Source organism: Leishmania infantum, chromosome 24, assembly GCF_000002875.2.
Source record: "Leishmania infantum JPCM5 genome chromosome 24".
Taxonomy (NCBI): Eukaryota; Euglenozoa; class Kinetoplastea; order Trypanosomatida; family Trypanosomatidae; genus Leishmania; species Leishmania infantum.
The window spans coordinates 421,927-448,402 of NC_009408.2; the positions used below are offsets into that span (position 1 = coordinate 421,927).

The following is a 26,476-nucleotide window of genomic DNA, read 5'->3' on the forward strand; positions in this document are numbered from 1 at the left end:
CCGCCGCCGCTATCTTCTTCACAAGCTTAAGGTTTGTTTGGAGTTTGTCGTCGCTCTCTCTCTTGCTGTGGCTGTGAAGGCCCTCTGTTCCCGGCCGTGTTGTCTGGGTCTTCATGTGTTTCTGTGTCGCTCTAGAGTCCTCCTTCTGCGCCGGCTAGTTGATCGATGGCAAAGTGGCCAGCAGCAACGCGAAGACGGAGCGCGGGCGGTTGGGGAGTGGTGCGGGGGAAGGGGAAGGGGAAGGGGGCGCGAAGTGCCGCGTTCTCGCGCGCGTTCTCTCCTCTCACCCGCCGTGCCGTCGTGGGCTCTCTCCTCTACACCGAAGCATCGGTATGTGTCTCTCCCTCTCGCGAAGGCGCCCGCTGGAAAGACCCCTTGCCGTGGAACGCAACGCGGTTGCAGTCCTTCCCCGCTACCCTCCTCAGCTGCGGAACGGATGTCCCACTCTCCAAGCTCCCCTCGCCTCTCCGTTCTTTCGCCACAACGCCCACACAGACACACGCATACGCAGACTTACGCCCACATATCTACTTCTTGCGCTGCGTGTTTCGTCCCAGCGCGTTGCGCGCGCCGGAAGACGGCCAGCGATGAACTTTAGTGCAGCACCCAAGGGTACGGAGACGACCCCGTCACGCGTGCCATTGAAGGGCCTCACGCACCTGCGCCGCAGCCGCATCACTCATCTTTCCACTCCCCACTACGCCCAAACTGCGGCGTCTGCATCCGCAAGTTCACTGTTGTTTACCTCCACCTCCTCAGCCGCCCACCCAGCGGCGCGAACATTCACGTCGCCGTCGTCCAGGGGACATCGCACCCCTGGCGCTTCGGCAGCCTCAACGTGGGATGTGCAAAGGGCTGCGTCTGCGCGTTGCGCAAGTCGCTTCTCGTCACCGCAGGCTCTAGGACCTTATACAGGTAGCGTCAGGAGTCCAGCATGGCATGGCCGCTCTCGGCTGGCCCTCGCCGCGTTCGGCAACGGCAGTGGCGGCGGAGACACATCCAGCAGAGCACCCTGGCGCCACCATGTGGCAGCTGTGTGCCACCGCTTACAGCATACCGTGCAGGAAGCTGAGCAGATACTGGTGCCTGCGACAGCCTCCGCTGCCTCGGCACCATCCAGCACCCCTCTCGACCAAAACAGTAGTGGGGGGCTTCCGTGCACATTGGCGCAGGCCATGGATGCACTGCAACGGTACCGCAGTGGCTGCATGGCGGCCATGCTGGAGCTGGATGCGCTGCAGCAGCAGCACGGCCTCTCAGCCTCCTCAACGCCCCCTCCGACCGGGGAGGCGGAGGATCCCACGATCCTCTGCTCTCCGATTCAGTCAGTGCACGGACGCACGGCCCACGAGGAGGACGACGCGGACACCTCGCCGCCCAGCCTCACGGACGCGGCGCAGCTCTACCGCCGATACCATCTCATCAAAGCGCACCTCAACGACACCGTAGCGGCGCAGTCCGCGTACATGCAAGAGATCACGCTTCAGCAGCAGCTCCGCGAGCGTGAGGGGGTCATGTGCGAGTATATGTGGACGGCGCGGCTGCTTGTGGAGCAGGAAGCGGCAGAGCGTGCGCACCTTGTCTCACTGTGGGCGTATCTCATCGCGTCCGCACCGGAGCGGCCGACGGCGTCCAATGCACGTGCCGGTACCGGGTTCAAGCCTACGGCGGCAGCGCGTATGCTGCACACCCTCGCCACAGCAGCGCCGCCTCCGCCAGAGCCAGCCAAGCTCGCCTCCTATGTCGCCGCAGCTCCGCTGCCGCAGCCGCCCACACACGGCGACACCGCGGCTGCTCGTCTGGCGGCGCAGAACGAGTCTCTGCTGCACGATCTTCACCATTCGAACGAGCGCACTTACGCGCTGCTACACGAGCAACAGAAGGGCCTACAGGAAGCACAGGAGCGTGCGCTGGCGCAACTGGTTGCCCGCCACGATGCGGAGAAGAGTGTTCTGGAGGCACGTGTGCGCGCGGCGCAGGAGGCAGCGGCCCAATCACAGCACCGCCTTACCGAAGTAAGGCAGGCGCTCGCAGCTGCGCAGTCTGCCACCTGCGAGATGCAGCGGTGCGCCGGCTTGACGTATGACGGCATGCACCAGCAACTGAAGGACACAACAAAGAAGATGTGGCAGCTCCAGCTCGCGAACGATCACCTCGATGCCAAGGCGCGGGTGCTGGAGAGGGAGCTGGAGGAGCTGCGGTTGAGTCCCTCGTCGGTGCGAAACGGCCAAGGAGGCAACGGGACAGCGTCCTCTGCAGCAGAGCAGGCAAGCGGGTTGGCGTCGCTCTCGGCCGCCGGCGCAGCGTATTCCAGCAACGGCTGCGCCAGAAATGACGGTGGCAGCCGCACCGGAAGCGTGACCAATGTCCGCCACGGACAGCCGCCCGCGTCATCGCGTCGTGCAAGCGCACAGAGAGCAGCCGGTGGTGGCCGCAGGGGTGGCAAAGCCCAATCCGTGAGCCCTGGTGTGTGGTGTGCGTACGAGGAGCGCAGCGGTCTCTTGACAAGCGCGACGCCAGTGAAGCAGCTGTCGCTAGGCTCCTCCCTCTCCTCTGGACACGCCCTCGCCGCGACGCGCTGGACACAGGAGCTGCAGCACGGGAATGCACATCCGCGCTCGCCCTTCATTCGCATGGCCCACTCGCATGGATCCTCGCTCTTGGTCGTCTCCGCCAACTCGACAACGACGGACACGGACGAGAACGCGTCGAACGTGAATGAGCATGATGCCGCGTACGCACCCACGTCGAATACGCATCAATGGAGACCCCCGTCAGTCACCGGTAAAGTGGGGGATGACGACAAGGACAGCATCAGCAGCAGCCGACATCGACTGTTTGAGCGCACGCTGTCGCCGGCTCGCCAGCTCTCGCTCGACCGCACCCCTGCACAGCAATCCTCTGTGGCCGCAGCGGCCTACCCATTATGCGTTGAGGCATCGGAGATAGACAACGAGCGTGACTCGGTCGCCCACAGTGACCCATCACGGGCGCAACCGAATGCAGCAAGGCACTGCTCCAGTGCGTCAGCGCAGACAAACGCGGCCGAGTCCCTCCGCAGCGCGACCCCTCGCCTCGGCGGGGTCCTTGCAACCAGCTCGGGCCGTTTGCAGGCTCCGTCCGACACCGCGTATGATGGTGGACACCCGCCCCCGCTGACGGTTCCGCACATGGACAACTTGACGAATGGCGAGAGAGCAACGGCCAAGTCCGCCGCCGCCGTCGCGGAGGGAGAAGAGGTGGAGCTGCAGCCTTCGTTAGCGTCGGTGTGCTCTTCCCCGATAGCGTCCGGCTCACTTGCAAGATTGGAGGCTGTGCGTCGCGATATCCTCCGCCACGCCGAGCGGCTGGAACGGGAAGTGCAGGTAGTGACCTCCCGTCACGATGCAGCGCGACGACAGCGGCGGCGCGAGAGAGACACGCTGCGCGTGAACGCGTCCGTACACAGCGGTAGCAACAGCCCAGCCACCTCTGAGCCGCGCAACGACGAAGGTCGGGACACGGGTGTGGGCCATGCCGACGACGCCGACTCTGAAGCGCTCAATCGCGCCCTCGAGGAACTCCACATTGAGCAGCAGGAGGACGACGACGAACTCGAGCGCTTCTACGCCCACGTCAACCAGAAGCGGATGGAGCTGGAGCGGTGCCTGCGCTCTGTGGAGGACAGGCTGGCCTCCCTGCTATAAGAAATATTCAGTTTCGCTTCCCATCTTCCCGCGTACCCATCCCTGACTACAGAGGACACACACACGCACACACCTCCCAGTGCGTGGTATCGCAGGGTCCAGCACCACCACCACCACCACTCTGAGGGAGAAAGCCGAGAAGCAGCCGCACTTCTATCCGTGTCAATGTCCAACCACTTCTGGTGGTGACAGGGTCAGGCACTCACAGCGTGGGGAGAGGGGGTAGGTAGGGGAGGTCAGAGCGATGTATCTTGACTGATGCCGTCGTCCAGGTTGTGGACGTCGCTGCGTCGGTTTGACCTGCAACAGTGAGCACGTCTGTGCCATTCATGCAATGGGCAGAGCTTCGGCGTGGCTCTGACGTGCCCCTCACACTGCCTGCTGGTGGAGGAGCTGCTGTGAGACGGGCCGGCGAGGGGCAGATCGTGGGTAAGGGTTTGAAGCATAGGTGGTACTCAGGTAACCGAGTGGGCGCACTGCTGCACTGGCGTTTCCAGCGCTGCTTCGCACCACACGATGGGGCCTGTGGCAGGGCCGAGGGGTCGAGCGGAGGTTGAGCTCGTGTTGTGTGGCAGAGAAATGGTCACCTGCTGCATATATATATATATAGGCCAGAAGTGCCCTTTTGGTGCGTGCGGCTCAAGTGATACACGCGCACGCACGCGCACTTCGGCGCCCCCCCCCCCCGAGCGTCACCTCCGTCACGCCACGATATGCTGAGCATGCGCTCATTGCGCTGCAGCGCCTGCTCTCTCTCTCTTTTCTTTCGCGCATCCGTATTCACCTGTTGTGTCTGTGTGTGTCTGTGTGTGTGTGTGTGTGTGTGTCGGCCGAAGGTTGTGTTCTTTCTTTTCGATGTGTTGGATAAGGCACCGCTGCTCAAGTCAATGCGAAGCACCTCTGCATCATCGGTGGGAAGGCAGAGAGAGAGAGTGCACAGGGCGGTGGCGGGGAGGAGGTTGCAGGTGTCTTCTGTGCGGCCGTCTTCCTTTTGGGCTTCACCTCTTGCTCCCCTCCGCCCCCTACCCACGCCACCACCTCAGATAGGGTTCGGCGTGCTGGCCAAGAATCCAGACAACGCGTGTGGATGGGCGGCGGCACCATGAATAGTTTCCATGCGTTCCCCACTTCTCCTTTTTCTCTTCCTCTCTGTGCTCGTGGGTGTCACCATCGGGATGCTATTCCTCCATCTCTCTGGGCACGGCACCTCCTCTTTCTCCTGGTACTCCGCCAACCGCCTCAGTCCTCTTCGAGCTCACCGCCTGCTCATCCGTCCCTCCCCCTCCCCGCTTCTTCTCGGCCTGCTGCCCTGCGTGGTAGTGCTCTCCCATCCACCTCACTGCCTTCGCTCGAAGTGCCGCATTCTGGGGCGAGCACGCTTCTCATCAGGCACGCGAAGCCTCCCCCGTTCCTAGACGTAATGACGTCAGGCTCTACATCCATGCAGATGCTGCTGGCGCACCAGTACATGCACAGCCTCCCCACGACCCCCCAAGTAGATAGGCCCGCATCAGTAGCGCACGCACAGCCTACTTCACCGCTTCGGAGACGGCGGCGACGTCTGCCTTTCTCCGCTCCAAACACGTCGACCCTCCTCAGTGGCGATGGAGTACCGTTTCTATACTCGTCCGTGAACCACTTAACGCACCGCCTTCCCGAGACTCTCGGTGTGCACTACCCTGAGTCGCCGTACTACGTCGGACGCAACGAGTTTGACACGCAGCTGCTTCGAGAAGCAGTGGCCTCTAGGCGGGGTCAACCCATGCAACGAGCGCAGACGGCCAGCCCCGGTGCTCGGGTGGTGCCGGCGGCGTCGCAGCAGCGGCAATACGCGCAAGCAATGCCGACGAGACCGATCGATGGCACCATCACCTTATCGGGCTTATCGCTCCCGCGCCTCTGCAAGCAATCACCGGGCAACACCGCCTCTGTGATGCGGCACACGGCGTGCCATCGCAGCTTCGCGGGTACCTGCACGTCCGAGCTGGATCAGCCCATTGTCTCGTTGCAGTCGACCACCGCACGCTCGCGTTCGATTCGCCCTGCCACCTCTGATGCTGCTGCTGTAACGTCAGAGACCATACCTGAGCCATGCATGCGCTGCCGTGTGCGCTGGGAAGCATCCATCGTAAGAGACGAGCTCGCAGCAGACAGGCTGGCACAGTTCCGGCGCTTGGTTTCCACTGTCACTACATGACTACTGGGGGTGCTGTACGGAACAACCTCTTGGGTGTGAGTGGCCGGTACGTCATCTACACGACCCTTCGTCCTCCACTTCGCGTCACGGCCTTTGTGGATGGCATGACGCTGCTGCTCTCGATGTTGTTCGTGTTTCTTGATGGCACTAGCCATCTTCTCTTGTCTCTTCTCCCTCCCCACCCCACCCCTGCACACGCCACGCCATCCCTGACTACAGAGGACACACACACGCGCACACCTCCCAGTGCGTGGTATCGCAGGGTCCAGCACCACCACCACCACCACTCTGAGGGAGAAAGCCGAGAAGCAGCCGCACTTCTATCCGTGTCAATGTCCAACCACTTCTGGTGGTGACAGGGTCAGGCACTCACAGCGTGGGGAGAGGGGGTAGGTAGGGGAGGTCAGAGCGATGTATCTTGACTGATGCCGTCGTCCAGGTTGTGGACGTCGCTGCGTCGGTTTGACCTGCAACAGTGAGCACGTCTGTGCCATTCATGCAATGGGCAGAGCTTCGGCGTGGCTCTGACGTGCCCCTCACACTGCCTGCTGGTGGAGGAGCTGCTGTGAGACGGGCCGGCGAGGGGCAGATCGTGGGTAAGGGTTTGAAGCATAGGTGGTACTCAGGTAACCGAGTGGGCGCACTGCTGCACTGGCGTTTCCAGCGCTGCTTCGCACCACACGATGGGGCCTGTGGCAGGGCCGAGGGGTCGAGCGGAGGTTGAGCTCGTGTTGTGTGGCAGAGAAATGGTCACCTGCTGCATATATATATATATAGGCCAGAAGTGCCCTTTTGGTGCGTGCGGCTCAAGTGATACACGCGCACGCACGCGCACTTCGGCGCCCCCCCCCCGAGCGTCACCTCCGTCACGCCACGATATGCTGAGCATGCGCTCATTGCGCTGCAGCGCCTGCTCTCTCTCTCTTTTCTTTCGCGCATCCGTATTCACCTGTTGTGTCTGTGTGTGTCTGTGTGTGTGTGTGTGTGTGTGTCGGCCGAAGGTTGTGTTCTTTCTTTTCGATGTGTTGGATAAGGCACCGCTGCTCAAGTCAATGCGAAGCACCTCTGCATCATCGGTGGGAAGGCAGAGAGAGAGAGTGCACAGGGCGGTGGCGGGGAGGAGGTTGCAGGTGTCTTCTGTGCGGCCGTCTTCCTTTTGGGCTTCACCTCTTGCTCCCCTCCGCCCCCTACCCACGCCACCACCTCAGATAGGGTTCGGCGTGCTGGCCAAGAATCCAGACAACGCGTGTGGATGGGCGGCGGCACCATGAATAGTTTCCATGCGTTCCCCACTTCTCCTTTTTCTCTTCCTCTCTGTGCTCGTGGGTGTCACCATCGGGATGCTATTCCTCCATCTCTCTGGGCACGGCACCTCCTCTTTCTCCTGGTACTCCGCCAACCGCCTCAGTCCTCTTCGAGCTCACCGCCTGCTCATCCGTCCCTCCCCCTCCCCGCTTCTTCTCGGCCTGCTGCCCTGCGTGGTAGTGCTCTCCCATCCACCTCACTGCCTTCGCTCGAAGTGCCGCATTCTGGGGCGAGCACGCTTCTCATCAGGCACGCGAAGCCTCCCCCGTTCCTAGACGTAATGACGTCAGGCTCTACATCCATGCAGATGCTGCTGGCGCACCAGTACATGCACAGCCTCCCCACGACCCCCCAAGTAGATAGGCCCGCATCAGTAGCGCACGCACAGCCTACTTCACCGCTTCGGAGACGGCGGCGACGTCTGCCTTTCTCCGCTCCAAACACGTCGACCCTCCTCAGTGGCGATGGAGTACCGTTTCTATACTCGTCCGTGAACCACTTAACGCACCGCCTTCCCGAGACTCTCGGTGTGCACTACCCTGAGTCGCCGTACTACGTCGGACGCAACGAGTTTGACACGCAGCTGCTTCGAGAAGCAGTGGCCTCTAGGCGGGGTCAACCCATGCAACGAGCGCAGACGGCCAGCCCCGGTGCTCGGGTGGTGCCGGCGGCGTCGCAGCAGCGGCAATACGCGCAAGCAATGCCGACGAGACCGATCGATGGCACCATCACCTTATCGGGCTTATCGCTCCCGCGCCTCTGCAAGCAATCACCGGGCAACACCGCCTCTGTGATGCGGCACACGGCGTGCCATCGCAGCTTCGCGGGTACCTGCACGTCCGAGCTGGATCAGCCCATTGTCTCGTTGCAGTCGACCACCGCACGCTCGCGTTCGATTCGCCCTGCCACCTCTGATGCTGCTGCTGTAACGTCAGAGACCATACCTGAGCCATGCATGCGCTGCCGTGTGCGCTGGGAAGCATCCATCGTAAGAGACGAGCTCGCAGCAGACAGGCTGGCACAGTTCCGGCGCTTGGTTTCCACTGTCACTACATGACTACTGGGGGTGCTGTACGGAACAACCTCTTGGGTGTGAGTGGCCGGTACGTCATCTACACGACCCTTCGTCCTCCACTTCGCGTCACGGCCTTTGTGGATGGCATGACGCTGCTGCTCTCGATGTTGTTCGTGTTTCTTGATGGCACTAGCCATCTTCTCTTGTCTCTTCTCCCTCCCCACCCCACCCCTGCACACGCCACGCCATCCCTGACTACAGAGGACACACACACGCGCACACCTCCCAGTGCGTGGTATCGCAGGGTCCAGCACCACCACCACCACCACTCTGAGGGAGAAAGCCGAGAAGCAGCCGCACTTCTATCCGTGTCAATGTCCAACCACTTCTGGTGGTGACAGGGTCAGGCACTCACAGCGTGGGGAGAGGGGGTAGGTAGGGGAGGTCAGAGCGATGTATCTTGACTGATGCCGTCGTCCAGGTTGTGGACGTCGCTGCGTCGGTTTGACCTGCAACAGTGAGCACGTCTGTGCCATTCATGCAATGGGCAGAGCTTCGGCGTGGCTCTGACGTGCCCCTCACACTGCCTGCTGGTGGAGGAGCTGCTGTGAGACGGGCCGGCGAGGGGCAGATCGTGGGTAAGGGTTTGAAGCATAGGTGGTACTCAGGTAACCGAGTGGGCGCACTGCTGCACTGGCGTTTCCAGCGCTGCTTCGCACCACACGATGGGGCCTGTGGCAGGGCCGAGGGGTCGAGCGGAGGTTGAGCTCGTGTTGTGGGGCAGAGAAACGGATGTGTGAAGTAACAGCTCGAAAAGCGAAGGCAGCCGCCCCTGTCGCTCAGTCCTCGCCCCCTCCTCTGCTTCCGTCATTCCTAGCTTTTCTCTCTCGCGTCAAGTGGTATGTGTGGCGCACACGTGGTAGAGAGCGTGCACTCACCCGTCACTCCCTTCGTTTTTATGTTGTGGGCGCTCTGCGTGTGGCACGCTGATCCCTCTCGCTGTAATTTTCTGACGTACTCCGTGGCCCCGCCGCCCTCCTTAATTCAGTGCGCGCCCCTCTCCCGTTGCATTCGTTTGCGCCACGCGCATGCCCCCCCTCATACACACACACACACACATCACCTTCCCATGCCCACAGCGTGTGCGCAGGGGGAGGGGGCCTTTGTCGCCGGTTTGACGCGTGTGCGCCAGCGTATGTGGTGCAAGAAAGGCGGGCGTGGTGGACTCAGCACACATGCCTTGAAGGACACACGCACAGAAACACAGTGGATCGCCGGAGGAGAGGAGTAGGCCGGTGTCGCAACGCGGGAGCACCGATGTGCCACCGCGTCTCTCACTTCGCTGCCCTCTCTTGACATTCACGCATGTGTCTGGTGCAGGAACGCCGTCGTTCTCGCCATTGTGACGGAAACGCGTTGCACTTCGCTCGCCTTCCTGCCCTCCTGCGCGTAGCCCTCGCCTCTCCCTCCGCCCACATGCAGGGTCTCAGCCAGGGCATGCACCCACAACTTCTCTCTTGCGATCTGTTTCTCTGGCAACTTTTGCTCCTCTGCACTGCATGTGCGCTACGCGGATGGTTTGCGGATGCACACACGTATAAAGGAACATCGATAATCGCCCCCAGTCGTTGCTGCTCCCCACCCACCCTCTCAACCGTGTTGCTGAGTTACATGGCACATGTATACCTCCTCGATGTGAGTTACCTCGCACCCTTTGAGGCGTGCTTGCCGCGGGGTTTGTCTGAGCCGCCGCTCTCGTGGCGGTGTGCGGCGGAGCTGGCTCAATGGACGTCCGTAGCGGCGGTTGGGAACGCTTGGGTAGCGGCGTGTGCAGAGGCAACAGCGGCCACGACGGTGACAGGAGTGTCGGCGCACGAAACGCCTGTTAACTCTGGCGTCGCATCGTGTAAGCCAGGCAGGGAAGGCTACATGCGACTCAGCGATGACGATGACGGTGATCAGGCTGAGGCTGCCGCACCGTCCACCGTCATCCCAATGGAAGTCGTCGCGCCAAGCCGCCACATGTACGTCATCCACACCTTCCCCTCCGCAGTTCTTATCCAAAACAAGTACTTCAGCACAACGCTGACCCTCGTGACGGGGGCGCCGCTGCGGCCTCTCTCGTGCAACGGGCATGATCGCGCCTCTCCGTCGGATCAGCGCGACATCACGGCTGATCTCCTGCGCAAGTGTGCTAGTGGCCAGAGTGGCAGCGGCGCACCCGTCTCTCATGTCGACGATGGCGCTAGCTACGGTGGAGTTCTACTTGCGCACATTACGCAAGATCCAGCGGGCGTTCCGTGGCACGCCTTTCCACTAAGCGGGTGTCTCTTCCATGTCATCATGGTTTTTCACAACAGCGAAACAGACGTGGACATGAGCGAAGTAGCAGCAGCGGCGCCAGAGTCCCTGGCCGCCATGAAGGCCCGACGGAGCAGACAGGACGCCGACGTGTTCTGCCGTCCTCTCAAAGATGCCACCATGCGCACGGCTGACACTCTTGACGATGCGCCGACGTCGCTGCTGCAGCTGAAGGAGCGCTGGAAGTGCTTCGCAGCGGAGAATGGATACGAGTGCATCTTTCATGCCACGGGATGTCCTCAACGTGCGGCGACACATACGGCGGCCTCCATGAAGAGCGGCGGGCGTGCACTTGGCGGCTCAGCGAAAGACGTTCAGCTGGAGTGCGTTAGCGCCGATTCTGGCCGTCGCGGCTTGCTTGAAGCCCCACTTGCTGGGTCGAGTCGGCTCTACCAGATCCTGTGCAATACGCTGTGGCCAGCTGGCGTCCGTCGTGCAGCTGCCGTGGCGTCAGGTGCACGGAGCGACGGCCACGGTGAGCAGGAGAACAACGCCGTCACGCAGGCACCAAAGCCACTGAAGCCGCACTCTGGGAACGCGTTTGTCGTGGTGGGCAACGACGAAGATGCGATGTGGCGTCTCTTCCAGCAGCAAGATTACGGGTGCGCGCATGTGCTGCAGCGTCGTTTTCGCTTCTTCACCTCCGTCGTCAGCTTGCCTGCTGACCCTGCCGCCCCGACTGAGGGACCGCGAATGGCCGAGGGTAAGCTCGGCGCCGCTGCGGCACGACGCACCCGCGTCGCTCTTGTGAACCAGTACTACGCGGCAGTAGTGCAGCCGCGGCTGGTGCAGACCGCCTTCTTTGACGCCCGCATGCAGGAGCTGCTGGACCGATACTGGGAGCAGCACATGATAGCTGAGGGCGGTAGTGATGGCCTCTGCCCCGATGCGCCGGCGGTGGTTTTGTGGCCGCCAAGCTCTTCGGCGTCATGCGCTGCCCGTTCTGAGAACGAGACTCGGGGCGCGGCAGCCATCCCTGTCGACGCCGACGGCGAAGACGTGCGGGCTTCGTATCCGCCGCTGGAGGTCGTTCTCGACTCTCTTGAACGTCGTGGCTGCTGCGATGTCGTGGTCGTGGTGAGCAAGCGCAGAGGCGGCGCCGTTCCCAGCGGGCTCACAGAGTACGAGGCACTGCTGTGTAGGGAGCGGAACGTCGAGGTGGTGCAGCCGGAGCCAGCGCGCTTCAAGGCAGCATCGGTTGGCGCGATGGAGACGAGCGTCGCCGATCTGCCAATGCCTGTAATTCGAGACGAGGACGACACACAGGCCACACGCGGGGCGGACCGGCTGCACGAGCTGCTGCACTGTGTGCAGTGGGGGCAGACGCACCTCGTCAAGCGCGCAGCTTCCCTGGGAACGTGCCTCGCGGACCGCGGCAGTAACTCATGTCTTTTACTGGCCTGCGGGCAGACTCCGTTCGAGGAAGAGGCGTGGGTGCGCGACGTACTCGCAGCCTTAAACGCGGCACCGTCTAGTACACGCAGCAAGAGCGCAACTGCATCTGCCGAAGATTACCTGCGTCTCGCTGCCCCTACCATTGCAGCGGCTCTTGGGGCTGAACACGGTGACGACAGTGCGGACCTCGGAGAACACCCAACCAGGGCAGCTGTTGGGGTCGACGTCTCCACACCATACTTCAATGCGCGTGTTGAGGTGCAGGTAGAGGGTGGTCTACACTCATACTACGCGGCGCCACCGACGCAACGCTCGGGTACGCGGGCAATGCCGCCCGGGTGGGAAAACGCACACGATGCCTATGTGGTCGTTACAACCCTGTGCGCTCTCCAAGAAGCGGTGCGCGCGATCGCCGGGCCCGCTCGGCATGCGGCGGTCGACAATCCCAGCAGCCGCGAGGCTGTCAGTGGATCGCACAGCACCCTGGGCACGGTTATCAGCACCCTTGCTCGGCGGCAGAGAGAGATATGGATGGCGGAGCAGATCAACGCCTGCGTGGCGCACCAGACTAGCCAGAAGGCGTCCAACGCGGCCGCTGACTCACCGCTTGTCCTGCTGTACATCGCGGACGTACCGGCAGCGGATGCGATGCGTGCGGAGCTGGTGGAGCAGCTGGTCTGTGCGCTGGCACGCCCCACCGCAGCGCCTGCTGCAGCTTCGCTGGGCGAGAACGGCAGCGACAGCGCCGAAGATGCCGATGGCTACGTGCCCATCGAGTTGGTGTTTGCGAGTGAGCCTGTGGGCGTGACAGCTGTCGCCGCTACGACAGGCCACTACGACGGTTTCGTTCTGGACGGCACCGCGCGTGTGCGCGAAGCGTTTGAGCAGCATCTGTGGCCGCATCGGCAGTCCCTGTCACACCAACACCACCGTGTCAGCAACATCCGTCCCACCACCCATGCTAGAGAGGAAGCTGCAAGTCCGCGGGGCTCCGTCGAGGCTGCCGGCGCGACCACTGCTGACTTTTTTGCCAACGAAGTAACTTGTGCGACGCCTCCTCCGGTGGAAGCAGCAGCAGTGCCTGCCACCACAAGAGCGAGCGCTGCAGTACCCAGAGAAACGGTGACGGTTGATGCCTCATGGGTGGCACCGGTCATCGGCTGTGCGCTACCGAACGGCTACCTTGTCGACCCCGAGACACTGCGGAGCGTACCGGTGAGGGTTGTGCGAGACGCCCCATGGAATACAGCGAAGATCGCAGACGTCGAAGGCAGACAGGGTCATGGTGAGGCATCAGCTCAGCATCACGAGCCTCTGCCACAAGCCCACAATGATGAGGAGCTCATGCAGTGGATGGAGAAGATGAAGCGCTACGGTCACCGCCTCGGCGAGGCACTGCGCAAAGAGCAGGCGGAAGTGCTTGCCCTTGCGCTTGAGAAGATGCTGTAGCGCACGCGTTGATACACCGCGCCTTTTCCTCTTACTAGCGCGCGGAGGCGCGCGCACACACACAAGCACATATGCATATACATATGCATACAAGGGCTTACGGCGGCACATGAGGCATCCCTTACCCCTAGCCAGCTCCCCTCTCCCTCCCTCTCTCGTCTCGTGGATGGCCTCTTTGAGCAACGACGAGAGCGCAGAAGAGACCGGCATGCACGCGAGAAAAGCGCTTCTCGCTTCCTCCACCCCCGCCCCCACCCACCCTCCTCCCTCGCCCTCATCGCTTGGCCATGGCCGGAACACATCTGGATGCCTCCCTCCCTCCCTCCCCTTCCAAAGGCCTCGTGCTGCTCTTTCCTTCGAAAAAGGAGGAAGAAGAAATCGTCCAACGATCTGGCAGGCACGCTGGTATGCACAGAGACCCGCTCTTGTGTGTGCGTGACTCTGTGTGTGCGGCGGCGGCTGTGGTTATTGATATCCCACCCAAGACAAGCTTCGAAGCATTCACGCACCCCACACGTGCGTGCACGACCAGTCAGAGGAGGCCGAAGGCGCCCGAAGCACTGCTGAGATGAAGGACAGGCAAAGTTCGAATGGGAGTGCCTCGTTGCAGGGGCGTCGCAACGGCAGCGCAAACAGCAACGACGATTCCGACCACCGCGGCGCGCGCCCCTTCTCTCCTCAAGGGCGGGGCGGCGGCGCCTCGTCTCGCTCGTGGTCACGCAAGCGCGAGGCCACGCGCCCCCGTGTCTCTGTCGAGGATCGGATGGCACAGCCCATCAAGCACGTCGTCCCGCTTGACCTCTCGTTCGGCAACTTCGAGTTCCAAGAAATGAAGAGCCTCGGTAAGCGCGGTGGTGGTGTGCGTGAGCTATCGTCGCTGCTGCGTCAGGCGCGTCGCAAGGCCGCTACGCATGTGGACATGCTTCACACACGACAAGGCGCCGAGATGCGCAGCGAGGATCTGCTCTCCGCAGCGATGCAGCGGTCCGCCGGCATGAAGGTGAAGGACGACCCGCACCGCATCGCCAAGGCTCTCGCGAAGCGCCGCAGCAAGAAGCGGCAGTCGGCGAAGCGCTGGGCAAGGCGCATCCAGCACCTGGAGGACTCGGTCGAGAATGTGGTGAAGGACCGGTCCATTCAGAAGCAAACAATGAAGGCGCGCAAGGAAGCCAAGGTCCGTGCGAAGATGAAGAAGCGCGAGGCTACCGGTGGTGGCGGTGGTGGCAGCGGCAAGAAGACGGGGGCAAAAAAGCAGAAGAACTTCGGCGGGAAGCAGCAGCGCAAGGGTGGCAGTGGCGGCCGAACGACGCGCTGACCGAGTTTCGACTCTCGATGGAAGAAGAGCGAAAAAAAAGGCAGAAGACGTCTGCGGGGGTGTGCAGTGCGTGTGCGTGTGTGTGTGTGTGTGTGTGTCTTCGCGCGCTTTTTCCTTTGACCCGCTACGTGGGCACTGCACGTCCACGCCAGCGTCTTCTGTCTTTCCGTAACACACTCGATTAACCGGAACCCCCCCCCGCCTGATCTCGTGTACTCTCGGTGGCGTTTCCCAGCGGATGAAGAAGCCGAGACGCAGTGGCCTATGTGCTCCTCTGTCGTCCCTTGTATCCCAGTGAGGATGAAGGAGGGGAGGGCGACGCGTGATGTGGCGGTTCTTTAGTTTTGGGTGGCGGTGGAGGGGGAGTGCGGTCGTGTTGCTCGTATCCGCAGCTTTTCACTCCACAGACACACACACACGCACGCCACGCCCTCCGCTGCTCCTCTTCGCGTCATCCCTTACATACGGAATGAGCGAAGCGCGTGACCTCCTCTTCCCTTCGTCTCCCATCGGCCCTCGCGCGCCTCCGCATGAAAAGACGGCATGAGTGACAGCATCGCTAACGCACCGATAATACGAGAAGCGGCTGTTGGTGCTGCTTCCGCTTCTTCTCCATCAGTTCTCCCTCTCCCTCGCTCTCTCCTCTACCGACTGCTGGCCGCATTGCACGGATGTGCGCAACGCCCGCGCACGCGCGGGCCCGACCTCTTGCGCTCGGCACTTCATAGAAAACCTCCCGTTCAAAACACCCTCGGTGAGCACATCAACAGCCTCCCACGGTCTCTCTCCGTTCGCTCTATACCAATACACGCACACGCGTACGCGCAAACCATCTTGCTGCGTCCACCAGCGCCGCTACCTCCTCCCGCACGCACGCATCATGTTCCAGCGGATGCACAGCCGCGTCGGCGCCACGGCGCTAGCGTCGGCCTTGCGCATGCAGCAGAACCGGCTGAGTAGTTGCCCTGCCCCAAGCCTTTCCGCGGCATCGGCGTGTCGCAACCTGCCGTGCGGGGCGTCCACCGCACCGGCAGCAACGGCCGCCTCCTTCGCCCTCCAGAGCGTGCTCCGCGGCTACACCACGGCGACCCGCGCACAGCAGATGCGCGTGCAAGGCCGCGACAGCATCCAAAGCCAGAATACCCCTATGAACTGGTCAGGCAGCAGCGGTGGCAGCCAGGCAGACAGCCTCACGCCGTTTGTGCGTCAGCACCTCGCCCGCGTGTACACTCTCCTCGGCTGTGCATGTCTGACGGCCGGGCTCGGAAGCTTCCTGATGGTGGCCACGCCGATGGGACGTGCCATCCCGTACTGGCTCCCGATGGTCGGCGGCTTCGTGCCGCTGCTTTGGCTGTCCTTTGCCCCGCCGGCGAACCCGTCGCTGAAGTTGTGCCTCTTCTTTTCCTTTGCGCTCTTGGAGGGCATGGCGATTGCCCCGCTCGTGCTCATGACGAGCATGAAGGGTGTGCTCACCACGTCGATTCTGCTGACCGCTGCCGTCTTTGGCGGCTTCAGCGCGGCGGCGTACCTGGCACCGCGTGCCTCCATGGTAGCGTGGCAGGGCCCGCTATTTGGCGCACTGATCGGCATGGTCGCAATATCCCTGCTGAACGTTTTTTACCCCACCGCCTTTGCGCACTCGCTTATTCTCTATGGCGGTCTTGCCATCTTTTCAGTCATGGTGGCAGTGGACACACAGGCCATGATTGAGCGTGCTCGTTGCGGGGCCGGCGACCACGTGCAGGACGCACTGCAGATGTTCTTGAACGTGATCAACATCTTTGTGCGCATTGCGCAGATCATGGGCAACATGGACCGGTAAGCGCCCGTGTGTGTACGTACACGTGAAAGAACAACACGCGTCAATGCGGAAAGATAACGTGCATGCGCGGCGCAAGAGCAAGGAGCAGCAGAAGCTGAGGAAGGCGCTGTAGCAGCCAAGTGCGCCCATACACACACCCACGACCGACAACATACCGTGAATACCATGCCACTCCGACTTGTCTGTGCGCTTGATATCGGTGACTGAACTGTGGGTACGAGGCGGACGTGTAGGGATGATGTGTATTCTGCGCCGGGGCGCCCACAGCTGGTGCTGACTCCGAAAGGGATTCAGGGAGGCAAGACATGTCTATCGTACAACGCGAGCTAGTTGCTTAAGGATCTAATTCTTTTTCTTTCCTGGGTTGGCCATTGAACTGAACACTGAATGCACCCTCCCCCTCCCCTCCCATTGCCCCTCCCTTCGCAGCATTTTCATCTGTCTTTGTCCTGCGTGTCTACCTGCAGTCGCTCCAGTCATCCTCCCCTCCCCGCAGCCCATTTTTTCTTGTGATGCCGGGTGAGTGTTAGTGAATTCGCGTGCGTGCGCGTGTGTGTATCCACCCTCCCAGAGCTCCTCAACTGTAAGTAGAGGGCGTTCCTTGAGCCTTCCCTGTACCTCCTCTGTCCTTCGGGAGGGTGCGCACGCACGCGCCCATAAACATACACACACACAGAGATAGAAAGGGGCCACGCGCTTCGCGTTTTGTTTCCTTTCTGTATTGCATCTCTCCCCCTCCGCTCCCCTCTCGCGCTGCGCGCCAGTGACGCGGGAGAGGCGGTGCACGGGGCATTATCTTCCACATGAAGGAGCTTTATCGAACGCCTCCCCCCGCCCACGCCACGCAGGTTCGTTCTACTCCGTCATCTTTTTACTTGTCGTAAGTGTGTGCATGTGAACGTGTAGCTGTGCATGTGTGTCTCTCATCGATGCCGGATTCGCGCGTTCACCTCCGCCCCTCCCCCTCCTCATACGCGCACGAACGTGCATACACGGCCACCGCGCTGTGTTGTGGTGGTGGTGGCTGTTTTCTCGTAGCAGCGCAAAGGGGCTGAGGGGGATGGGAGCGGCGGCGGTGCTTTACTTGGATGCCACTAGGGACGCTGACGGTGGTGGCAGAGGCAGTGGTGATGAACGCCTTCTTGTGGCACTCTTGAACTAGACGAACGCAGAGGAAGGACGAAGCGAAAAGATGTGGGGAACACTACATTTTGGCACTGTAGACAGCGTGCGGCAGATGTGTGTGTGTGTGTGTGTGCCTGTGAAAGAGGGGAGAAGCAGCGGACCTACAGGCGCGCTGCACAGGAGGGGGTCGGCAAACATGCGTCGGGAATGTGTGTGTGGGTGTACAGGCCGAACTACTGTGGACAGAAGGCGTCTCTTTGAGCTCAGCAGAGCCTCCACCACCGCCCTCCCCCTCTCCCCTCCCCTCCCACTGACTGCAGTCATACAGACAGTCGCCGTACTCAGAAAAGAGTGCTATCCAGTATCGCATAAACGTACACAAGCCTACGCACGAAACCCCTCTGCATCCTTACTCCCACTCTGCGAATGCCCCTTATCCTTTTCTGTGCTTGTGCTACCCGCGCGTTTCCTTCTCACACCCCTCCCCTACACACACACACACACAACAGAGACCGTGCCCTTGTAGCGTGCTCTCGGTGTATGTTCCAGAGACACCTTGGCTCAGCCGCCGTACCGTCTCGCCATCGACCTCGAAACGAAACAAGCACGTGTACGCAGACACACGGGGGTGCTAATGGAATGGGCCGATGACGTCGTCAACCGGCCGCGACGCGCCAATGCAGGGAATCGCCTGCAGGAACTGCTGGCGAATGGCTTGGATGAAGAAGAGGAGAAGGCACTGCAGGCGCTGAGCGACGCCTCGTCTGACACAAGCTTCACCCTCGGTAGTGACGAGGAGACGGTGGACGAGGTCGAGAGCGACTTCGACGCCGAGGAGGTCGGCGGCACGCTGGAGGGGGAGGATGTGGAGACGGAGGCCTCAGTGCGCCGCGCAGAGCGGCAGGAACGGCAGCTGGAGCGGCGGAAGAAGCTACAGCGCTCGCAGAACTTTTCCAAGGTGGCGGCGCGTGATCGAGCGCAGCGACTGGAAAGCACAAAGAGGCAGGAGAAGCGACAGCGCGGCACCGACGACGCCGAACGAGTTCCTCGGCAGCGGCAGCCGCGCAAGGATGAAGCTGTCGCTGAGAACGATGACGAGGACGGGGAGGAAGAAGACGACGAGGACGGGAGCGACGATGTCATCGACCTGCGCCAGCGGGTGCGGCATCGGCCAGTCCCCACAATACCCTGCAGCCAGCGTCTCGCGGAGGCGTACGCGCGTGCCGCGGCCTTACGAGCAGCGCAGGCTGCCGCAGAGGCCCCCAGGGATGGTAACGCTGAAGGCGCAAGCTTTAGCGGCGGCGCCGGCGTCGTGTACACGCATCGTGGACTTAACATGTTAAAGGCGCGGCAACGGGCTCGGCGTCCGCAGCACAGCAGCAACAGCACTATGCCGCGGTCTGCGTGGGAAGCGAGGGAGGCGCTGTCTGCGCCAGTAGAAGGCACCATATCGGAGCCGATACCAGTGTGTGTGTCTCCACGCATTGCACTCTACGAAGGCATCCCGCAACGAGTGGGGTACAGCAGCGGGGCTTCCGTGCTTCAGCGCTTCCGCGTCCCCACCGTTGTGTCCTTCTCAGCTGCACTTCCCCCAGTGCTGCAGCCCTGAAAAGGACGCAGAACGATTGATTCGGAGCGCCCAGGCGCTCGCCATCGACCTTCCACCTCTTCGTTGAGTTCCATGTGAGGGCGTGTGTGTGTGTGTGCTCCTCTCGCTGACATACGCTGCTGGTACATGCGAAGACGAATGACGAGCGATGCGAAGGAAGTCGATGTTTGTTCTTTCGTAAAAGGTGCAGGTAGTTGGCGGGTGCTGTGACGAACAGCATCCGTGGGTGGCATCGTGAAACTTGTCCACTTCTGTGGTTGTAGCGCCGCGCCTCCTCCACCCCCCCCCCTCCGTGCATGCCACAACACGCCCCAAGCTGGTGCTCTCTCTTTCCGCTTTCACGATTCCAGCCTCTCCTCTCCTCTCCTCTCTCTCCATCCCCTTCCGTGCTCTTGCTTCACCACATCCACAAACGTCCGCACATGCAACCGCTAATACACCTTCCCTCTCAATGATCTCTCCGTGTCCTCCCCCTCCCTCTTCAGCAGCCATTCTCGTGCAGCTTGTCACGCGTTGAATCCATCCATCCCCCTCTCCTCGCCCCAGCCCTCTCTGTGGCCATCCTACTCAGCAACTTCGACACACGCCGTGCAGCCTTTTTCTTCGGTTGCCACGCCCTCGATAATCCGTGGACCCACATATCTGACCGCACAAGGCAACCATGGAGGACACCGTCGAGGCCATTGTGAACCAGCAGCGCGAGACCGAGAGAGCCGTCTTGGGCGGACAAAAAGTGCACATCCGCGTGCAGCAGCGCAAGGGCAAGAAGTTCGTGACGACAGTTCAGGGGCTCAACCAGAAGCTTAACTTCCGCCGCATCAACCGCGAGTTCCAGCGCCGCTGGGGTTGCAACGGGACTGTGATCAGCACTCCTGATGCGGGAACCGTCATCCAGCTGCAGGGCAACTGGAGCGAGAACATCAAGCAGTTCCTCTTAGACGAGCACATGGCGACAGAGAACAACCTCGAGATTCACTCTCTGTAATAAGGGGTGCGGAAGGGACAAGAAACTCATGAGAGCAAGAGAAGGCGCGACGTCTTCATGTCTGCCGTGCCCATATGTGCTCTGTCATTGGAACCGCGTACGCGCGGATGCCTCGTTATGGGGCAGCTCGGGAGGGAGAAGGGGGGGGGGCGCTGCGTGACCGTTGCAGAGCGCGTGTGAGAAGGGGCCGTTCCCCCCTGGCACACACGCACACACGAGGACCACGCGGCAGCCAGGATGAGTGTCCCTTCAATGCGTCGCCCTTCGTGAGCGCGTGTGTCGGTTTCAGGCCCCTCTTTTGCTCTCTCCGTCTTCCTTGTCCCTCTCTGCATATGCGTCCATCGGATGCGCGAATGGTGTGTGGTTCCTGATGCGTGTCTACGCGGACCCTCAGAGATGAGGTGGAAGATGTAGCCACGCGCGCGTGTGTGTGTGTTGTCGCCGTACTTCTTTTTTCTCCTACGGCCCTCTCTCGTCTCTCCTCTGGCTTACGTGGTCTATATATTTTTCTTTGTCCTGTGTGTTTGTGTGTGTGTGTGTGTCTGAGAGAGAGAGCCTTTGTGATAATCTCGGCACGCTGTGTGCATGCGTGCAGCAGCATGTGCGATGAAGGTGGTTGGGTTGGTGCTCTCGTATTGAACCCAAAACCAAGGGGGGATGGCGGAGGCGATGAAGAAGCAGTGTATGTGTCTACGGTTCTAATTAACGTAAACGGAGGAAGCGACGTACTATAGTCTTCTCTCGCGCACCGCCGTATCCACCGACACACAAGTACACACAGCGAGCGACTTGTCTCCTCCTCCATCGTTTGCCGTGCAAGCTAGTGTGGTTGTGTGTCAGTGTATGTGCGTGCGTCGATCGGGTGCGGCGAGGGGAGTAGAGATCAGGCGAAAGCGTGCGGAGGGAGAAGTTCGAGGAGCCTCCGCTCTTTCTCTTGTGTTCTGTGTGTAAAAGCAGCGAGGACGCAAAACAGCAAATGGGCAGCAGCACCCCAATCGTCGAAGCGCTCTCTCTCTCTCTTTCTCTGAATCCCTCGCACTCTCCTCTCCACACGACCCTAAGACCTTAGAGACGGCGGTGATGACGGCACAGCCGCGGCATACGTGGATGGAGCATACAGAAACAAGAGAGAAGTAACGTGCGAGGGAAGAGCGGGAGAAGCGAAGAGGACGAGATCCACCGTCATTCGAAAGCAAAAAACCGCAACGACTAGCAGGCGGGGATATCAGCGCGACACAAGTGCGTGCGCGCTGCCAGCGTTCCCATGCGCTTACGTGTTTAACATGCATCTCCTCACCTCTCGCATCCCCTCCTTCTCCCACCTCACCACCTCAACTCTTCTCGCTCTTGCTCTCGCTGTTTTGTTTCACTGCCACCCTATCCACCCCCACCCCCTCCCAAACATCATCCCGTGTGTGTGCCACACACACAAACACACATGCACACGTACGCGCACCGTCGCTGCTCACTCCCTGTCAGTCTCTTCGTCCCCCTCCCTCTCTCCCTTCCTTTTTTCGTCCTTGTCGGTTCACAGCCCCTCCCTCCCTCTTACTTCTCCACCTCCTCAACGTACATTCACCGCCCACAGCCCTACTTCTCTCTTCCGCATCTGTGTGCCTGTGCCTGAGAGACGTCAAGCGGCCGCAGCAGCTATTCTCAGCAACAAAGAACGAGGCGATACACGCACGCACGCACATACACACAAGGTGCGGCGTGCACGAGAGAGGGGTTACCGTCAAGTAGTCTCGGGAAACTGCAAGAATCAGTAAAAGCGGGGAGAAAGAACAACAACAACAACACACACACAGAGAAGAGAAGACCACTCCCTCCCTGCCTTTGCGCGTGAGTGCGTGTGAAACTGTGTAGTGCAAATCACCTCTCCATCCTCCCCCCTTCACCCCACGACCTACGCCCCCCCGTCATCAACGCATGCGCGCACGTGCCCTACATATCCGCCCTCTCCCTGCCTGTGATTTTTCGGCCTTCGGAAGCGCAAAGTTAGCAACGAAATCAATACGCGCATTGAAGCGAGGCATCCGCAACGGGCATTTGGTCGGCGACTCCGATATTCTCCGTAATCCACGCATACACGCACGCACACACATACGCTGACACTCACAGCAACATCGCGGGCACACGTACCGGCTCAGACACACACGCACATACGCAATAAAAGCTCAACGCGAACAAGCGGTTGCAAGCACATCGGGGGTCTCTCTCTCTGACGGTCTGACGGTGGTGCGCATTGTGCCCTCTTAGTATACACCTTCCCCCCCACCCCCTTTTTTCGTTGTTGGTGGGGTGCGGTGTGTATGCGTGGGTGCTGAGCCGTTGCCTGTGCGTTGTGTGTGCTTGTGTATACGGATAGTTTCCTTAGTTAACGGTGATAGCCGTTTTGTGTGTGTGTGTGTGTGTGTGTGTGTGTGTGTCCCCCTCCCTCCGAGTGTGCGTTGGCTCCGAAGCAGCGTAGGAGACGAAGTAGAAGGCGATTGTGTGATCGGCATTTCTCTCTCCCCCCTCCCCCGCCCTCCACACACACACGCACACCCTCTCATTGTTTGGTTGTCGTAGTCTTTTCTCTGTCTGCCCGTGGGTGTGGGTGTGTCCGTCTGGGATCACTTTCACGCCCTCTGAGCCGTATTGCTTCTTGGGAGCGGCCCAGAAAATCATCTTATCTAGCCCACAGTGCACTGCTCCGCATCCTAAAAAGCTCATCTTCTACGCCGGTGCGAAACACCGGCTTCTACGCGCGCGCGCACGAGCGCTCCAACAGCTCGAGCTCTCACTCTCCCCACACCCGTCTCCGGCCGCTTCTTGTTGAGGGAGGGGGTGCTTGATTGGAAGCTCGACGCGCACGCAGCGATCACGTCATTGCGTGAAAGTGCGCGGTCGCCCGAGAGATCCGGAAAGGGTGAAGTAGCAAGCAAACGAAACAGCGGAGGAGGCGAGCCACAGTCGGTGAGTCGAGCGACACAGTGCGGCGGCGACATTCACAGGTCATGTGAATCATCATCACCGTCCGCACTGGCACTCGATCAGCGAATTTAGAGGTGAACAAAGCCGCAGGGCGCGAGGCGGGGTCAACTGAGAAGCAACACAAAAAAGAGACGAGGAACCTTAGCCAGCGCCATGCCCATCAACCCCGAATACATACCATTGCCGAAGAGCAAGGAGATGTTCGCGATCGCGTCGTGGCGTGACTCTCCAGGGCTGAACGCGACGCCGGCCGCGCACCCTGGCGTGTCCGGCAGCCCGCATCTTGCGTCACTGGATGCCCTGCGGAACGGCAAGGGTATGGCTGGGATGTACGCGGCGGCAACCACCACCACCACTACCACAAACACAGTAGCTGCAGCTGGTGGCTCGCTCCTCCCCCCCGCCGTGCCGCCGGCGGAGGATAGCAAGGACGCCGCCAAGAGCAAGGCGCCCCTGGCGGCAGCAGCAGGCAAGAAGAAGAAGCGCAAGCCCGCGTCGGGGGCAACGACGAGCACAGCGAGTGCAGCAGGGTCCGGTGCTCGCCCAGACGACGTGGACGACTTCTTTGTTCACATCCTCCTCCCCTCCTGCGTCTCAGTGCAGACGCTGGAGTTCGAGCTGCAGGCGCAGACAACGCCGCTCAAGAGCATCGAGGTGGGTCTGCCCAAAGTCTTGTTCCCGCGCAAGCCCGCCGGTGGCGCTGGCGGCGATGCGAGCCTCCCCACGACCACAGCGTTGGCCTCGGCAGTCGCATCCGCCAAAATCGTGTCTTCACCTTCGTGCGCGCCGGCAGTGAATGCTGCGAACAACGAGCTTAGCCTCCCGCTCATGTGCCTGCCTCCGGCGGACCTCCCAGAGCCGGCACCGAGTGAAAGCTCATGTGGCGCCCCGCCGTCGGTATCGGCGGCAGCGGCGGCGCACGTCAACGGCGACGGCACCGCCCCAGCAGCAGCGGCGTCGGCTGGACACCACGGAGGCGAGTACCAAGTGTCCCTGCTATTTGCGGAGAAGGCAGAAGCGGAGAAAACGGTCACGTTCGTGCAGCGTCGCTGGCCCACTGCCGCCGTATCGCTCGCGTCCCGCAGCCGCAGCGTACTAAACTCCACCCTGGTGCTGAAGGGCATGCCAAACCAGGCCAAGACGGAGACGGTGCTCACAGAGATGCAGAATCTGCCACACACGCCTTCGTATGTGCGGCTGCTCCGCAGCGAGCGCGGCGTCTTCAAGGGGGTTGTCTTCGTCAAGTACGCAAACTGCGAGGTCGCGGAAGAGTGCAAGCTTCGACTGGAGAAGTTCGTACTCGGCTCCCGTCCCTTGAAAGTGGAGTTCAAGAAGAAGAGCACGGCGGCGGCGAGCGTGAACGCCGCCATTACCGAGAGCAAGCGCTCTCTACAGGAGCTGGTGCGTGAACTGCGCGTGAGCGCTGAGCACGAGGGCTTCCATCTCTCTCGCACCGATGTGGCGAAGGAGGCGCTGAAGGTGCTGAAGCAGCTCTGCCAGTCGTACGGGCTCCTATTTGACATGAACGATCAGCAGGTGACAGTACGGCGGGTACTGGGGTCGAACGGCACCGGCAGCGAGAAGCCGTCGCCGGCGCTGCGGCCGCAGTCAATGGCCCCCGCCTGGGCTCCGGCGACGCCAGCCCCGCTGCGGCCGATGGACTTCAAAGGCATCAGCCACTGGAAGGATATACGCAGCCAGGCCTCTACCCTCGGCATAATGCGGCCGCTTGGGCCAGAGGACGGCAAGCCGGCGTTCTCGGCTGGCCGCGGCCGACCTCTGTGACGCAAGGAGAAAGATCGAGGGGTTGTGAAAGTGGGATGCGGTAGCGCATGGGCGAGCGGGAATGAGAATAGATGCAGGGAGAGAGGAGCAGAGACGGTGATAGCCCGAGCCTCAATCACCACAAGGCGAGCAACCATTTGGCCCCTCTCCCTCACCCCTTTCTTGGTGCCTCTGCAAGTGGATGTGTCAGCGTGTGCCTGCATTGTCGCTCTCTTGCTGTCTATCTTGTTCTGACACCATACCCGAGACTTGTGTTGTTTTTGTGTGTCTTTCATTGGTGTGTGTGTGTGTGTGAGCATGTGCGTGTTGGTGTTGTTGTTTGTGTGGCTTCCCCACACACACGCACACACCAGCACGCACATGCGAGCACGCCAGATACATCAACGCACTGCGCCCCCTCTCCTCGTGTCGCGCCTCTTTCTCTTTTACTTTGTCCTGTCGTGAAATTATTTTCATACTCTGTGTTCCTCCGTAATAAAAGGGCATCATCACGCACTGGCGCGCGACACACACAAAGTGTGGCCAACCGCATAAGACCAGCCAAGAAAGACGGGAAAAGCAACGGTGTGATTCGCCTCTTCGTGTCTTTTACTCTCTCCACACGTGATGTGCGGCCGACCTCTCTCCCTCCTTCCTCCGCTGCTCTGGATGGTGCCTCTCTTGCATGCGCGCGTCAGTCTCGCCGCCTCCCCCTTCCCCACCCTCCCCCGAACCCTTCTTTGCCCTTCGCTCTCTCGCTCTCGCTCTCTTTAATGAACAGCACACCTGCGGCAGAGGCAGAGAGAGTGAAGGGCAAAGAAGGATGGAGCGAATGAAGGTGTGTGTGTGTGTATGTGTGTGTGTGTGTATGTGTGTATGTGTTTTGGTGGGGAGAGTGTATCGAGGGAGGGGGAGGGGAGCTTCGTTGAAAGCGATCAGCAGTGAAAAGCGAGGGAGATGCGGTGGAGCTAGTTCTTACCCTCACGAAGAGATACAGATAGGAGAGGTGGGTTGGGCAAGGGCTCTGTCGGTATATGTCCTCAGGTGGAAGACGCTAACGAGCCACACCACCATACACGCAAGGAAATAACGAGAGAGGAAAGACGGCATGACGTGTTACTGCTGTCGTACTTCGAGTTGTGAACATGAACGCGGGCGAGGGGCTCGATGTGTGTGTGTGTGTGTGTGTGTGTATGTGTGTGTGTGTGTCCCTCTCGTCTCTCTTCTGCCTCCCTCGTGCTGCTTCCACCTCCCACGCACATACATGCACACTGCCACCACCATCACCTTCTGTGTGTTCACGATCGAGAGGCCCCAAAATAAAAGAAAAAGGACGATAAAGTGAAGCGACTCAGAGGAGCACGGATGGATGGCGGCAGCCAAGGGTTCAAGTGTGCACATGCACACGCGCGTGAGGCGTTCATCTTGGCAGTGGTGTTTCGCGATCACACCAAGGGCTTCGTTGCTCATTA

The 26,476-nt window shown here is 61.0% G+C and overlaps 7 protein-coding genes across 7 annotated transcripts; all 7 read left to right on the plus strand.

The window, feature by feature from the left end:
• Positions 1-587: 587 nt before the first annotated feature.
• Positions 588-3,686, plus strand: LINJ_24_1190 (hypothetical protein, unknown function; the record flags this gene model as incomplete). The annotated part of the gene is made up of 1 exon (XM_001465908.1): positions 588-3,686. The coding sequence occupies one exon, from the start codon at positions 588-590 to the stop codon at positions 3,684-3,686; it is 3,099 nt and encodes a 1,032-aa protein (XP_001465945.1).
• Positions 3,687-9,568: 5,882 nt separating this feature from the next.
• Positions 9,569-13,408, plus strand: LINJ_24_1200 (conserved hypothetical protein; the record flags this gene model as incomplete). Its single annotated transcript, XM_001465909.1, has 1 exon — positions 9,569-13,408. One exon carries the CDS (start codon positions 9,569-9,571, stop codon positions 13,406-13,408), a length of 3,840 nt encoding a protein of 1,279 aa, XP_001465946.1.
• A 568-nt stretch (positions 13,409-13,976) lies between these two features.
• On the plus strand, positions 13,977-14,723 carry LINJ_24_1210 (conserved hypothetical protein; the record flags this gene model as incomplete). The annotated part of the gene is made up of 1 exon (XM_001465910.1): positions 13,977-14,723. One exon carries the CDS (start codon positions 13,977-13,979, stop codon positions 14,721-14,723), a length of 747 nt encoding a protein of 248 aa, XP_001465947.1.
• Positions 14,724-15,603: 880 nt separating this feature from the next.
• LINJ_24_1220 (conserved hypothetical protein) lies at positions 15,604-16,545 on the plus strand (the record flags this gene model as incomplete). The annotated part of the gene is made up of 1 exon (XM_001465911.1): positions 15,604-16,545. The coding sequence occupies one exon, from the start codon at positions 15,604-15,606 to the stop codon at positions 16,543-16,545; it is 942 nt and encodes a 313-aa protein (XP_001465948.1).
• Positions 16,546-18,304: 1,759 nt separating this feature from the next.
• Positions 18,305-19,279, plus strand: LINJ_24_1230 (conserved hypothetical protein; the record flags this gene model as incomplete). The annotated part of the gene is made up of 1 exon (XM_001465912.1): positions 18,305-19,279. One exon carries the CDS (start codon positions 18,305-18,307, stop codon positions 19,277-19,279), a length of 975 nt encoding a protein of 324 aa, XP_001465949.1.
• A 661-nt stretch (positions 19,280-19,940) lies between these two features.
• On the plus strand, positions 19,941-20,264 carry LINJ_24_1240 (putative translation factor sui1; the record flags this gene model as incomplete). The annotated part of the gene is made up of 1 exon (XM_001465913.1): positions 19,941-20,264. The coding sequence occupies one exon, from the start codon at positions 19,941-19,943 to the stop codon at positions 20,262-20,264; it is 324 nt and encodes a 107-aa protein (XP_001465950.1).
• Positions 20,265-23,393: 3,129 nt separating this feature from the next.
• LINJ_24_1250 (conserved hypothetical protein) lies at positions 23,394-25,025 on the plus strand (the record flags this gene model as incomplete). The annotated part of the gene is made up of 1 exon (XM_001465914.1): positions 23,394-25,025. One exon carries the CDS (start codon positions 23,394-23,396, stop codon positions 25,023-25,025), a length of 1,632 nt encoding a protein of 543 aa, XP_001465951.1.
• Positions 25,026-26,476: the final 1,451 nt, after the last annotated feature.